Below are 14,481 nucleotides of genomic sequence, written 5' to 3'. Positions count from 1 at the left end.
GACCCATAGCGCTGAGTCGTCTTCTCACAGTGGAAGGATGGACAGAAACACCTGTGGATGTTTTCAGATCTGAAGAAGCTCGATTTTCTCCTCTCTCTCAAAGATCAAAGCTTTAAGTTCTGTTTTTCTGATTGGGGACAGTTTTGGTGGTCTGCCAGGTCTTGCAGGTGGTTGTTAGATGTCTTTTAATCATTTTTGAACCCCAGTTTTGGACACTCGTTTTGTTACCTTCCTTATGCAAGTGGATTATCTTATATCTAATCTCCTCTGAAATATCTCCTTTTGGCCATTAGGTCTATCTAGGTCTAAGCCTGACTGGCACTTTTTTTTGTGCTTTAGTTAGTCTTGAGTTACATTTACATGTAAAGGTCTTACATTAAGCTTTGTTAGCAAGGGGATTTATGCATAGTTATTCTGTTTTTCGCATTATCATTCTTTCCACCGTTAGAAACATGCGCCATATTAGTTTTCGTTTCAAAACATCAGAAATTCCTTTGCATGTTGTAAGACCCAGAGATCTGGACTTTTTAATGGAAATTCAGTGTTCCACACTTCTCCAACAGCTGACTTCCTCTTGTTTTTCAGGCCGCATCTGGTTTGATAATGTCCACTGCACAGGGAAGGAGAAGACCTTGGCGCAGTGCGAGTCCAATGGCATCGGAGTATCCGACTGCAAACACTCAGAAGACGTAGGGGTGGTGTGCAGCGACAAAAGGATCCCAGGATTCAGGTTCCTAAGCCCCCTCAACAACAACGTTGATGTAAGTGCACTCAGTGCAGCCGTTTTATTATTTTGGTCGCACTACGACTCCCCATTTAAAGCCATTGTTGCTTGTAACCTGACAGCTTGATGCCATTATTGTCAGGGAACATCTGGTGTCTGTCCTCAGGCACACAGTGTCTTGGTGTCTTAGCTGTCCTTAGTCATGCATATAACCATCATGACTTCTTGTTATGAAAGGAGCTTAAAGACATAAAAGCCTGTTTTGCTAGAATGCAACCTCTTCTGTGGAATGAGCATGTATGGCTGACAGTGGAACCAGCTCACTTGACTTCATTGATAAAGTTTTGGCCAACAGCAGCAGCCAGATGAATTCTTAAGTGAGCAGGAGCATCAGGGCCCAGTTTCCCCAAATGTTTCTTAGCGTTAAGATCATCTTAACTGGTTGAAAGAGTGTTCAGTGTAACATCTTTGTGCTAAGATGTTTTGGGAAACCCAGCGCAGATCCAAACAAACTTCTCAGAAGTGGAACACAAGCAACACAGGAGTTTGCCAGAGTCAAAAAGTGGAATGTTCTTGACTGGCCAGGTCGATCACTTGAGTTGGCAATGGTGGCAAAAAGCCTCCTGGAGGAGCTTCCAAGAATCACAGCGGTGGCAGGACTTGCACAGGCTATCATCAACCATCTACTGTTGCTTTCATCCCATTTAAACAGCAGAAACACTGGTGTCTATGAGGTCAGCTTATGCATGCTAAACAAATTTAACTCACTATATTTCAAGTAATTTTGCTGAACTGGGACAAACTCAGTTACTACAGAAAGCCTACCTCATCTCTGGTTTTCTTCAGCAATGTTTCTATCAGTAGCGTCTATGGAAAGACTGAGCTCCTATATGGATTTGATTGACCTGCTACAGTCATTACCCCCTTAAATGGCCAGGCCCTTAAGTTGGGGCCCAAAGTTTTATTACACACTTCTATAACCTAAGAATATCTTAGCCAATTTGCATTGAAGTCCCTGTAGTTACTGAATAACAAACCTTAGTATGTAATAAGCCTGGGATTTTAAGGGGTTAAGCTGGCTTTGCTTTCTGCACATCGTCGCTGTCCATGTATCTCAAATATGATAACTTTACAGGAGAAGGCAAAAACATTCTTAACTTCCAATGTAAATTAATGTAGAAAGATTTTATTCCAAATGATCTTGAAGTGTTTCTATTAGCTCATTCCTTGTGAAATTTTACACAGTGTAAAGGACAGATGTGGTGACGCTTGTTAATTTCAGAAAAGAAGTAGCTCTTAAACAAAGCAGCAGTGTGAGAGATCAGAATCCAGATGCAGGAATAATGCATTCCAGCTTCTGTAATGAAGCAGTTCAGTTTCTCTAGAAATATAACACAATGTCAGGATTTTTGTTCTGAACGTTTATTTAGAGGGCTGGACAACTGACAGTGTGAAAAGACCTCTTTTAGGATTGGCAGCCAAGAACTAAACATGACAGCCTTATTGTAGATAATGTTAAATTGTTTATTTTCTTATGGTCCTCTGAAATGGGGGGGCTTGTGATTCCCATACGGTTCACCCAATATAGATGTAAATAACCATTGTTTAAAACTGACATCCTGCACTTCATTGCTCTGAAGTACAGAGCCTGTCCAATTACTTACAGACTGCACTGTATTTATCCTGCAGTTATAAGCTTTGTGGGAGAGATGTAATGCACATGGCTCCAGATTTATCTCATAGTGGTATCCCAGTGGTCAGTGACCTCATCCATGAGCCAGGAAGTTAAGGGTTTGATGCCAACTGGAAAAAGTTTGTTGTTTCTCTTGTTGCTACAGGGCTGTTCAGTACTGGAATCTATGCATTGCTTTAGCATGAGCTGTGTGGCGTAAGTACCTTATATGATACGGAGACCGAGGATGGTTTAGAGGTGCATTCATTCAGAATATCTTGCTTCCCGAGAAGCTTTGCAGGATGGAAGTGTGTGGACACCGGACCGTCGCACTTATACAAGCTTGTTGGACACTCCATTCCAAAATCATGGACATTAATGTGGAGTTGGCCCCCTTTTGGCTATTACAGCCTCTACTCTTCTGGGAATACTTTCCACAAGAGTTTGGAGTGTGTCTGTGGGAATTTGTGCCCATTCAGTCAAAAAAAAAACATGTATGAGGTCAGGTGTTGATGCTGGATAGAAGGTCTGGCTCACAGTCAGAGTTCCATTTCATCCTAAAGGTGTTCAGTGAGGTTGAGACTGGGGCTCTGTGCAGGCCACTGGAGTTCCTCCACATCAAACTTTTGAAACCATGTCTTTATGGAGTTCACTTTGTGCACAGGGGCTCAGTCATGCTGGAACAAGAAAGGGTCTTCCCCAAATTGTTGTCACAAAGTTGGAAGCACATAATTGTCTAAAATCTGTTTGTATCTGGAACTGGAAGTTAAGATAATTATCCCTCCTCCACCAAACTTTACTGTTGGCACTATACCCGGATTCTTCCATCAGACTGCCTGAACCCTCCAGAGAACACGTTTCCACTGTGAGTCCATTAACAGCGTGCTTTGCACCACTCCAGCCGACGCTTGGCATTGAGCTTAATGATCTTAGGCTTGTATGCAGCTGCTCGGCCATGGAAACCCATTTCATGAAGCTCTGGTGCTGATGTTGCTTGCAGCAGCAGTTTAAAACTCTGTAGTAAGTGTAGTACTGTTGTAATCCAGTAGAGGGTAGGCGAATTTGCATGGTCTAAAGCTTTGTGAATGAGCTGTTGTTGTTCCTAGACACTTTCATGTCACAATAATAGCACTTACAGTTGACTGGGGCAGATCTAGCGGGGCAGACTTGATGGTATCCTGAGACATTGCTTACTGAGCTTTTTCAGTCACTGAGCTCTTCATTCAACTGTCAGTGTCTATCTGTGGAGATTGCATGTCTATATGCTTGATTTTATACACTGTTAGCAATGCGTGTAGCTGAAAAACCTAAGCTCCATAATTAGGAGAGGTTTCCACATACATTGGCCATATAGTGTGTGCACGTTTTTCAGGAAGAGGTAAGTAGAAATTCTGAGCTTAAGCTTCCTGGCCTTCAGGCGTCTAGACATCTGGAGTCAGGTACTTTTCAGCCATCTCCAGCTGGGCCACAGAGGGCGAGAAAATGTGAGTCAGCTTTTCCGTCTGGTGGTAGGCCGCACGCGCCCCACGTAATGGCAGTTAAAAAGGCAGTGAGGTTAGCCATAACGCAGGAATAATGTTCCCAAGCTAATGCACAGCAGACGCACGGCACTGCTAGGGGAGTGACGTGAGCCTCTTGTGGGAAGAGCGACTGTAATCACAGGACACGCGATACAGTATGGATGACCCTATGGCAGAGCCCCTATGCCTGATTCAACTCAACAGGTAATGACCTGGTTTGGTCAGTGTATTTGAGCAGCCCTCTGGCGACACACATATGGCAGCACGCTTGCTTTTCTAGCTGGTGTTATTTAGCCAGCTAGGTAACTGATATCCAGCCAGCATTAGGCCTAATTAGCCAAATTCCCTAAGGTGCATAGCATCGATCTGCATGGTACCATAATAGCATCTAAAATACCGAAGATAAGATGGTGCAAACGAGAGATTAAGCCTCTGATATAGAGTCATTTTTTAATCTTCTCCAGCACTGTTCATTTATTCCAGACACATTTTGGACCCATTTCTTCATTTTTATTTACAGCTTCTTAGTGTCCTACTAATTATTTGAAAGCTATGAACTTGCACAGCACTTTGTACATTTATCAGCAACCAAATTCCACTTTTATGGTTTGACTTCCAAGTGTGTTGGGCTTTTCAGTGCCTTTTTAAAAAAATCCACCACATTCTTTTTCGTAAGACCTCGGAGGCCATCAAGCCTTGCCTGAATTGGTCCGCAGAACATCATATTTAGCAGCACAGCAGTCATTTTCGGAGCAAATATTTACATCTTTCTCCATCTCCTGTGCTGTTAAAACATTTCACCATCCTCGTTTTAGCCCACGTTCATACCTCTAACTCGGACTTCACACGCGTGGTCAGTCGCGTGTGTATCTGTTGATGTTGACTTGTGACATTTATTGCATGTTTGTTCTGTGCAGTTCTGCCTTCTGCAGTAGTCATGAACAAGCTGGACGCTCTGCTCAGTGTTTGGAGACCGGAGGTTTGGCAAACTTTGTGCTTCCCTGCCGACTAACCGCTAAAACATCTCTCCATCAGTGGCACGCTTCATGATCTCACGCTGTCTTCGGCCTTGGTGTTTATGCAGTATTTCAACATCAGTCTTTTTTCTTCAACCACCATAGAGGATCTGCCTGTTTCGGGCCTCTGACTGATAAAATTAGAGCCTTCTATGGAAGTGCAGGATGTGTCTGAAGGAATAAATAGAAAAGGTTCATCAACAACATTACATTTTGGTGAAGTACGACTTTAAATCTAGTCTAGGGTTCTGTGTGGAGGTCTGGAGTGGCAGCATGTAATTTATGGAAGTTACGCTTTTCACACATTAAAAAATAGCATTTTGATGGATGTAGCATAGACATTGTGGACTAAAGCACTGATTGAAACGGAATTGTGTCTGTTCTGTCAGACACATGATATATTATTGTTTGGTAGGTTGATTTTGAGAAAGAGTATTTGGGTACTCGATTGATGACAATGATTATTTGAAGCCTCTAATTACTGTTTTGGGCCACATTCAGTAAAAAAGAAATGTTTTTTACTACTGTTTTTTCTGGCACATGGTGTCTTACCAAATTGATTAGCAAAGACTGATCTTTAATATAATATTTTTGATACTTTACATACACCTAAGCACTCTAATTCTCTCAAAGCATTTCAAACTACTTTTACTTTATTTTCTAGCATGAATAGACTTTAGTGGTAGTTTTTTGGGGTGTTTCAGACAGTAATTATTGATTTTTTTTGGACAGTATACCAGGTAAAATTCTTAGTACACTTTTTAAAGTAGTTTAAAATTATAAATGGAGTTGAATACACTCATACTTTTAAGTTTAACTAACTATGAGTATACGTCACACAAAATATACTGTTGCAGAAACTTGAAATTTTTAAGTTTCAGTACTTCTGTATTGTTTAATTAGTTGAATATCACAACATTGATGTATTTGTAAGATGACATAGTGTACTGAGTTTAAAAAAAAGTTTTTATAGTTACATACAGTTACATGCTCTTATGCATTCCTTGAGAAAAATTGCTTAGCAATAAGTATTGTTACAGCCAAACTGACTACTATGCAAAGACACTAAACACATTCATGGTTAAGATACCTAAAACATGTAAAGTGCATCTAATCTTATATTTAACCCAGATATAACATGTGAACATGTAGTTTGCTTGAAAACAACATCTGAAGAAAAAATAAGTGGTAATAAAAAGAAATCTACTAATTTGCTAGGGATTCTGGGTGACTCCACCCTGTACTCTCATATTAATTGCCTTTTTGAGTTTTTCATAATACAAAAGTATTCTTGGATTTTTGAATCAGACAGTACAAACAACGTGCCTGGACTTCTTGATAACACCTAATTGTAAGAATGTATTTAATTATAATTTCATTACTGAAGTACAAATAATATCAGGGCTGTTGTGACAGTAATACAACAAATAATCACAGATGACACAACAACCCATGCTAATGTTGTCCCGTTTAGCTTATTCAGGGATGTTTCAGTCACATTTTAAATGAAAACAAAAACTTTGTTTTGTAAAACAGTGAACTTAAAGTACTGGCCAATCTTTTGGGATTAGCCTTAGCCCAACTTGGACACCGAGTGATTGCTGTGCTTCTGTTTCCTCTTATACCACCTCAGAAGCCACCTGACTTGGTTTAGCAGCATCAGATGATGTCACAAAGGACATCTCTTACACTGCGTGTATACTCTAACACATATATGTTAGCAACCACATGGGATACTATAGCACATACAGACGTATTAGCAACCACCTGGGATACCATTGGGAATCCGTAGCAAAGCTTGGTAAAGCCAACTTAAAATTTCTTCACAAATGTTCTCCTTGTAGTTCAGTTTTGGTTTTATTATTTTACACAATAACAATATTTCAGATTTGCTTTGGTTGGTAAATAGGCCTTTTATCAAAGGTGAAGTCACATTACTTGGTAATAAGATACTGTTTACCTACAAAAAATGTGTTTACTTACGCATTTTAAATGGTTTTATTTGAAAAATAATGTTAAATAGATGTATATTTTTGTCCATACTGTATAGATTGAGTTCATCTCCTTCCTGGCTCTAATTCACAGTTTGCCTACAGCGAAACACACAAGGATTCAATGTGAGAACTGTACACATTATGCAGTTGGAGGAAAAGCATTTCACACCTTGCTGAAGCCATTAGCCTCATAATGGGGAATGTTTCTTTAGAGCAAATCCCTGCAGCTGAAAGGTTCAGTAGGAGTATGGCTAAGGTTAAACCCCATTGTTCTGTTCCTGGTGCCTCAGCCAGCGCCCTACACCAGTGACTCATATGTTCCCATACTCCCACAGCTTAAGCCTTGAAGCCAGAGACACGATTATCAAGCATCTCAGAGCTAGACGGCTGAGCTAGGATCAGTTTCTCATCATTAAATCTGCTGAATGTGAATATGAATGTGGGTGTGATAAACTGATCCTGGCTGGGCTGTATTACTTTAGCACACCTGATGAAAATGTGGGCCCTCTAGTTAGGCTGGGAGCTCACAGCTGCGTGTGTGTTATTCATTCTTCAGTATTTAGTGTGTCCATTCTTTACCTTTATTACAGCTTCCATTCTTTTTGGGAGACTCGCTTTTAGTTTCTCAAAGAAATCTGCAGGGATGTTTTTCCACATCTCCAAAGTTCAGTCTTAGAAGTTTGTTGAGCTTTTTCCTTCTCGCAATCCAAGTAATCCCAAACACATTCAGTGATGTCGAGGTCTGGACTGTGGGGTGGTCAGTCCATTGTTCTGAGAACACCAGCAGCTTCTTTGTTTGATTATTATTATTATTATTGTTTCCTCATAATTTCACTTAGAAGAATTCTTTCCCTGATGAAAAATGTTTACAACAGTTTGCCAGATCAACCACACCCTCCATGAGGTAGACTTATCTGGGTCCAAGACAACAACAATCAAGAGACTTACCAGAGTAAATACAGAGGGTTTACCACGTAATATAAACCTTTGGTAAGCCTTCGTAAACAGGAAGACCAGAATTTGCCCAAAAAATGAAAAGCAGTTCTGCAACAATATCGTATGGACAAATCACTATCAACTAGTACCAGAATGACTTGAAGAGAATGAAAAAGGGAAGGAACTTATGATCCAAAGCACACCACCTCCTCCGTCAAGCATGGTGGAGGTAGTGTAATGATGTGAGTATGTATGGCTACCAATAGAACTGGTTCCTTTATATTACTGATGATGTTACTGCTGACAAAAGCAGCAGGACGAATTATGTTGGGCTACATTATCTGCTCAGATTTTGCTGAATCCTGCAAAACTCATTGGAAGGCGTTTTAGGGTGCAGATGAACAGTTACCTGAAGTATACTGAGAAAGCAGCCCAAGACGTTTTAAGGCAAAGAAGTGGAATGTTCAGCAGTGGCCAAGTCGATCACCTGACTTCAATCCAGTCGAGCATTCATTTCTCTTACTGAAGGCAAACCGCCCCAAGAGCAAGCAGGAACGGAAGGCAGGCACAGCATCGCCAGGGAAAAACGCCCAGCGTCTGGTGATGTATATGGGTTCCAGACTTCAGGCAGTCATTGGCTGCGAAAGATTTGCAACCAAGTATCAAACACGACGATTAAAATTATGGTTATGTTACTTCGCCCTGTAATTCTGAGCCCTGTAACAGGGGGAGGGGGGTATGTATGAAAATGGTTCACCTGATTTGGATGTAAATCCCCTCAAATGAAAGCTGAAAGCCAGCACTTTGAGCTCCTATTCTTTTTCAACTTCAGTTTGCTGTGGTAGCTTATACAGCGAACATAATTAACGCTGTCAACGTCCACGTATTAATGGACCCAATTGTATACCTCAGTGTACAGGAAACAGTCTGGGGCTGGGTTTATTCTGTGTCTAGGAACCCGGCCTGTGTCTCATCATGTTGAAATGGTTTGCGGTCAAGCGTTTAACCGGCATGATCAATGACCAGAAAATGAGGTTCAGCTCAACTAACTGCTGGTCTCTCATTCATCTAATAGACCAGTGAAGCATTTTTGTAAAACACTATAATTGTTCGACCCATTTTTCCAAGCAATAGATTCTGCTGTTCTGACTTGACTTCTCCTCCATCGTACATTCTTGCTTTCAGGCTCTCCAGCTTTTTCTCGACTAAAGGTCGAAGGTCAAAATTGCAGCCTTTTGGCTTTTGGCTGTAAGCACACAGATTACAAGGGAGGCCCAGATTGGGGTTAACTGCTGTGCTGGGTGTTTTTCATTTCGTCATCTGTTCTTTATGCGTTACGTCACTTTTTCTCTCTGTCTTTTCCACTAGAGGTCTTCACAAGGCTGCGGTCCTGCCCGATCTGCGGAGTAATTTGTGGGCAGGTTGCGTGTAAAAAGCCAACAGGTTTCGGGTGGTTGCTAGGGCTTATTGGGTGGGGTGGGCCTGGACAGTTGTTAGCTAATTGTGGAAACAAATAAGCTAATAAGTGTGTTGCAGTAACACTTTAGTAAGCATTACATGATGTGTAAACATAGTGAAGCTAAATAACCTAAAAACTTGGTCTCAGGCAAAAGTTTGGGCGCCCTGGTGAAACTAAAAATTCAAGTTTCCAAATGAAAAGTTAACACATCCGCTCAATTAATTCTCAATTTTTCTGTTTATTTGATGAATTTAATATACTGGGAAAAAATAGAACACAAAATATTGGCTGTGCAAAAGTAATGGCACATTTTATGTTATATGTATTATATTGTACAGTCTGTTCAGAAAAAGCATAATTTATTATTTTCAGTTATTTAAATGTTTATTTTTGTAGCTGGGCTTGTGGAGGTCTGAAGGGTCTAAAGGCTGTTCCACCATGTAATGGGGTGTAGTAGGAATAGTGTATTCTAGGGATGCACAATTGGCCAAGATAGGAATTCTCAGACTTGCGTTTAAAAAACGCAGTTGGCCAGTTTGTTATTTTTATTTTTCATTCAGACTTGTGTTTCAGTTTTATGCTGCTACACCTGCTCCAAAATTCCATAACATAATAATGCATGTCTCACTGTGCTTAATGGCCAGTCGCCTCTTACGTTTTAAATAGCGCTTTATTTGTTTATTCATGTTATTTAAATTGTTTCAATAATATTTAATACTGAAGTACTGTAATGTATATTGCAAGTGTGGCTAATAGAAAGAGCTGAAACTGTAGCAAAGCAAAGGCTAATAAAAATTGGCCAGTTTGGCTGTAAAGAAATCGGAATCAGCTGTTAAAAAATGAAGATTCTTGCCTCACTCTTACAAAGGCTGAACGCGGGTGGGTGCAGACTAGGACCATAGCCCAAACTAGGCGGAAGCAGGCAGGCATGACGTGTGGCTGGAGCGGGCCAGTCCGGGCAAGAACAGCTCTAGGTTTTTCAAGCAGGTGCGGGCAGGAACGGCACTAGATTTTGCGGGTGCAGGTGGCCGTGATCTGTTGTCGAAGCGGGTGGGTGCAGCATTAATGATGAAGCATATACAGACCTCAGTTTCCTACCTCTTCTGTCTTTCTCTTTCTAAAGCAACATGCCATGTGGAACTGTATGTCCTGGGCACTGAATGAACTGCTTGCTGTGAAGAACCCTGGCCTTCGACCTCGGAAATGTAGCATGAAACCACAACCATATGGCTTTGCGGATCGTACCCTGTAGCAGGACTGATCCCTGGTATTCTTTTCTAGCCTGGCTTTCTATTGCTTCGTCCGTTATGAGCTGCAAGCATCATTTCTGCCTTTTCCTGAACTGGCCTCCAGTATCTTTAGTTCCAGTTGTTAACCAGGTAAGTGTGTGGCACAAACTCCAAAGCTCTAGGTAATGATATTGGGTAAGACACAAAGAAGTCTAACTAAATTAAACTGAAATGCCTGAAAAGTTGTAGGTATTGATTGGGCAGATATGCGGTACAAACTCCTAAGTGCTGTGTAATTATTTTGGGTGTAAAGGTCAAGGAAGTTATATGATGTAACAAATATTGTAAATAAATAAAATACGAAGAGTCTTATATAGTATGTATGTGTTTATTACATTTAAATGAACCTGAATCTTGGCTGTTTGACATTTGAGTGTTAACCAGAATACTTATCTAGTACTTTGGAGATTGTACCTCATACTTTTTCTGTTAAAATCTAGAACGTCTTAGTCATCTCAGTGTAATTTAGTTAGACTGTCTAGGTTCTTTGTTCTTTTCCAAACTAATTTCACAGCACAGTAGAGACTGCAGCCCACACTTACTCAGTTAATATCTAAACCTGTTGGGCATTTTAGTGTAATTTAGTTAACAGCCTAATTAATAACCATCATGTTAGCCAAAAACATTACACAGCACTTTAGGTACTTTACATACATAGTTATTGTCTAGAACATATTTGGCATTTAGTTAGATTGTCTCAGAACATATAATGTTACCCAAATTGAATACTGTATCTCATACTGACTCAGTTAATATCCAGAACCTGAACAGCCTCAGAACTTACCATCATGTTAACCATTTAGTATTTTGGAGTCTGTACCTCATACTTACTCAGCTAATATCTAGAACCCGTTGGACATTTCAGTGTAATTTAGTTAAATAGTTTCAGAATTGACCATCATGTTAGCCAGAATAATGATCTAGTACTCTTGGAGTCTTTACCTCATACTTACTCAGTTAATATCTAGAACCTGTTGGGCGTTTTAGTATAATTTAGTTAAACAGCCTCAGAACTTACCATCATTTTAACCATTTAGTATTTTGGAGTCTGTACCTCATACGTACTCAGTTAATATCTAGAACCTGTTGGAATTTCAGTGTAATTTAGTTAAGTAGTCTCAGAATTTACCATCATGTTAAAATGCCAAAATAATGATCTAGTATTTTGGAGATTTTGCCTCACACTTACCTGTGTAATACCTAGAACTGTAAAGGAAAGTGTTACTTTGTTGCAATAGACTTGAATCCCTCATTGTTGCATGTTATTTCATCCATGAGGCAATTTTGGTCTTGAAAGACTGATTTTAATTGTGTTAAACAGCTGCCTGTTAAACGAAAGCGATAATCATCAATTAGCACAGTGGCTCACGCCCAAAATAATACGAGCGCTGGGAGTGTTCCACACAACGTGAGCCATTAGCACGTGCAGTGTGCCTCCGCCCATGTAAACAAGCCTGTTTATTTGAAGTGGGAGGATGGAGATCTCTGGGGCTTTGCTAGGGAGGAAAGGCCGATGGCAGTTCAGCTAAAGTAATGCCAGCACTGTTTTAGAATCCAAATTAAATGGTGTAGCAGAGGTGAAAGCTAGCAGGAACCTAACCAGGCGGGTTTGATTAGAGTCCCTCTCTGGTAGTGTTAGTGTTTGGGAAGAGTGCCTGGAAGGTTGTGACGGTGTTGTAACCAGATACTTGTATGAAGAGAGGTCAGCTGGTTCTTAGCTGGAAAGGTTAAAGGTTATTTCAGATATTGCCCGGGGATTCCTCGCAGGTCCTTGTCAACTGAGCAAAAACAATGGCTGCTTTAAAAATAAAGGGACTTGCCTCAGCGTGTCTGTGTTTGCTCAACCCATTTTCACAGATTCCCTCACTGTCACTCATGACTCTATTGGTTCCACATGTTGGGAGTTTATCTAAGGCAAGATTTACTGACAGAGAATGGCAAGAGGTTCAGTACATGAGGACAATAGAGATCATGTTTTCAGCCGTGACAGATTACAAGGACACACGCTTGCCTGGACTTCTCCAGCTGTTTTCCCTAAGAGCTAATAATGCTCTTGCAGGGCTGGATGACAGAGCTTGAAGTATATGTCTGAACCCAGTAGGGTTTGGTCTCAAGCTGATGATGATATTGTCGTCGAACACTGATTGTTTCCCTCTATTGCGATTGTCAGTCAAGTTGAATGATTTAAGTGTTCTTAAACGCAACATCTGTGGCTTTAAGATGCACAAAAGTAATTACATTTGTTACTCAATATGTGTTAACCAAACTATACCTAAAAAGTACCAACCCAAACCAAAAAGTACCAAACCATACCAAGAACAACCAACCCATACCATACTACCAAACCATACTAAGAGCAACCAACCCATACCAAAAACTACCAAACCATTCCAAGAACAAATAACCCATACCAAAAACTACCAAACCATTCCAAGAACAACTAACCCATACCAAAACTACCAAACCAAACAATGAACAACCAACCCATACCAAAAACTACCAAACTACACCAAGATCTATCAAGCCATACCAAAAACTACCAAACCAGGCCAAAAACTATCAAACCACACTAAAAACTTTAATAACATAGCAAAAAGTACCAAACCATACCAAAATCTATCAAATCACACCAAAAACTACCAAACTATACCGAGACCAACCAAGCCATACCAAAAACTACCAAACCAGGCCAAAAACTGTGAAACCACACCAAAATTTTTAAAACCATGTCACAAAAAAAAGAACAACACCTTACCAAAAACCTAAAGGACACACCAAAAACTATAAAAACCACACCAAAATCGTCCATACCTAGAACAACCAAGCCATAGCAAAAACTACTAAGCCTTATCAAAAACCACCAAGTCTTACCAAAAACTACCGTAACAATAAAAACTGTACCATAAACATCAAACCTTACCAAATTACCAAGTACCAAATGATAACAGAAAACTACCAAACCACACTAATAGATTAAAAACTATACCAAAAACTACCAAGCTATGCCACAAACAACCAATTCATAAGGAAACAACCAAACCATACCAAAAGCTTAAAGACTATACCAAAAACTGCCAAACTATATCAAAAACAACCATTTCATACCAACAACAGCCAACCCAGACCACAAGCTACCAAATAATCCCAAAAAAATACTAAACCACACCAGAAGCTACCAAATTATAGCAAGAACCACCAAACCAGACTAAAACAGCCTAACCATACCAAAAACTAACAAGCCACACAAAAAGCTTCAAAACTACCAAACACTACCAAACCAAACCAAAAAAATTACCAAACCATTCAATCACAAAACCACTTGCTAAACTTTAGGCCAGTATTGCAGTGATGGTTAACAAACTATATATTGTGTAGCCTTAGCTCCTGAATGCTGTTATGATAACTTCATTCTGCTGCAAGTGATGACATTCTACATGCCTCTCACCTCATTAGAGCCTTCAAGCAGTCCAGACTTACCAGATTACATAAGACGAATGAGCTGGCGCAGTGTCTGGAATTTACACTGGCACTTCTGCAAAGCAATACAGACTGAGGCTGTTACTGTTGATTACAGTAGTAATTGAGTAATCTGTGAGAGAGCAATAGGGGAATCTAATATATGTATTATTAGAGTTTTTGCGATTATCAGGAAAATCAGTGTAATGTTTTTTAAATCATTTTTAATGCTAGTCTGTTAGCCTGTTAGCTGTCTGCTGAGCTGTTCGTCCTAGACTTCATATACACTCACTCTGCAAAGGTTTAATTTTACTTCGGATGCATGAAATTGATGGCTACAAACCAGATCCTGATGGTGTGGGTTTCTTCTCTTTATAAAACTCTTTATAGAAGAAATTAAACTTGTGCCCCTTGT

General features: G+C 40.1%; 1 protein-coding gene across 1 annotated transcript in view; it reads left to right on the top strand.

Moving 5' to 3' along the window:
- The window catches only part of loxl2b (lysyl oxidase-like 2b), a 60,219-nt gene that overhangs the window by 5,870 nt on the left and 39,868 nt on the right, over positions 1 to 14,481 (top strand). Inside the window, exon 3 of the mRNA XM_036598337.1 lies at positions 586 to 761. Coding sequence (XP_036454230.1) covers positions 586 to 761 — 176 coding nt within the window. The remainder of the gene's footprint in view (positions 1 to 585; positions 762 to 14,481) is intronic.

This window comes from Colossoma macropomum, unplaced genomic scaffold (genome assembly GCF_904425465.1).
Source record: "Colossoma macropomum unplaced genomic scaffold, Colossoma_macropomum, whole genome shotgun sequence".
Taxonomy (NCBI): Eukaryota; Metazoa; Chordata; class Actinopteri; order Characiformes; family Serrasalmidae; genus Colossoma; species Colossoma macropomum.
Note: the sequence above shows the minus strand (reverse complement) of the source record. Positions and strands in the feature narration are given on the sequence as shown.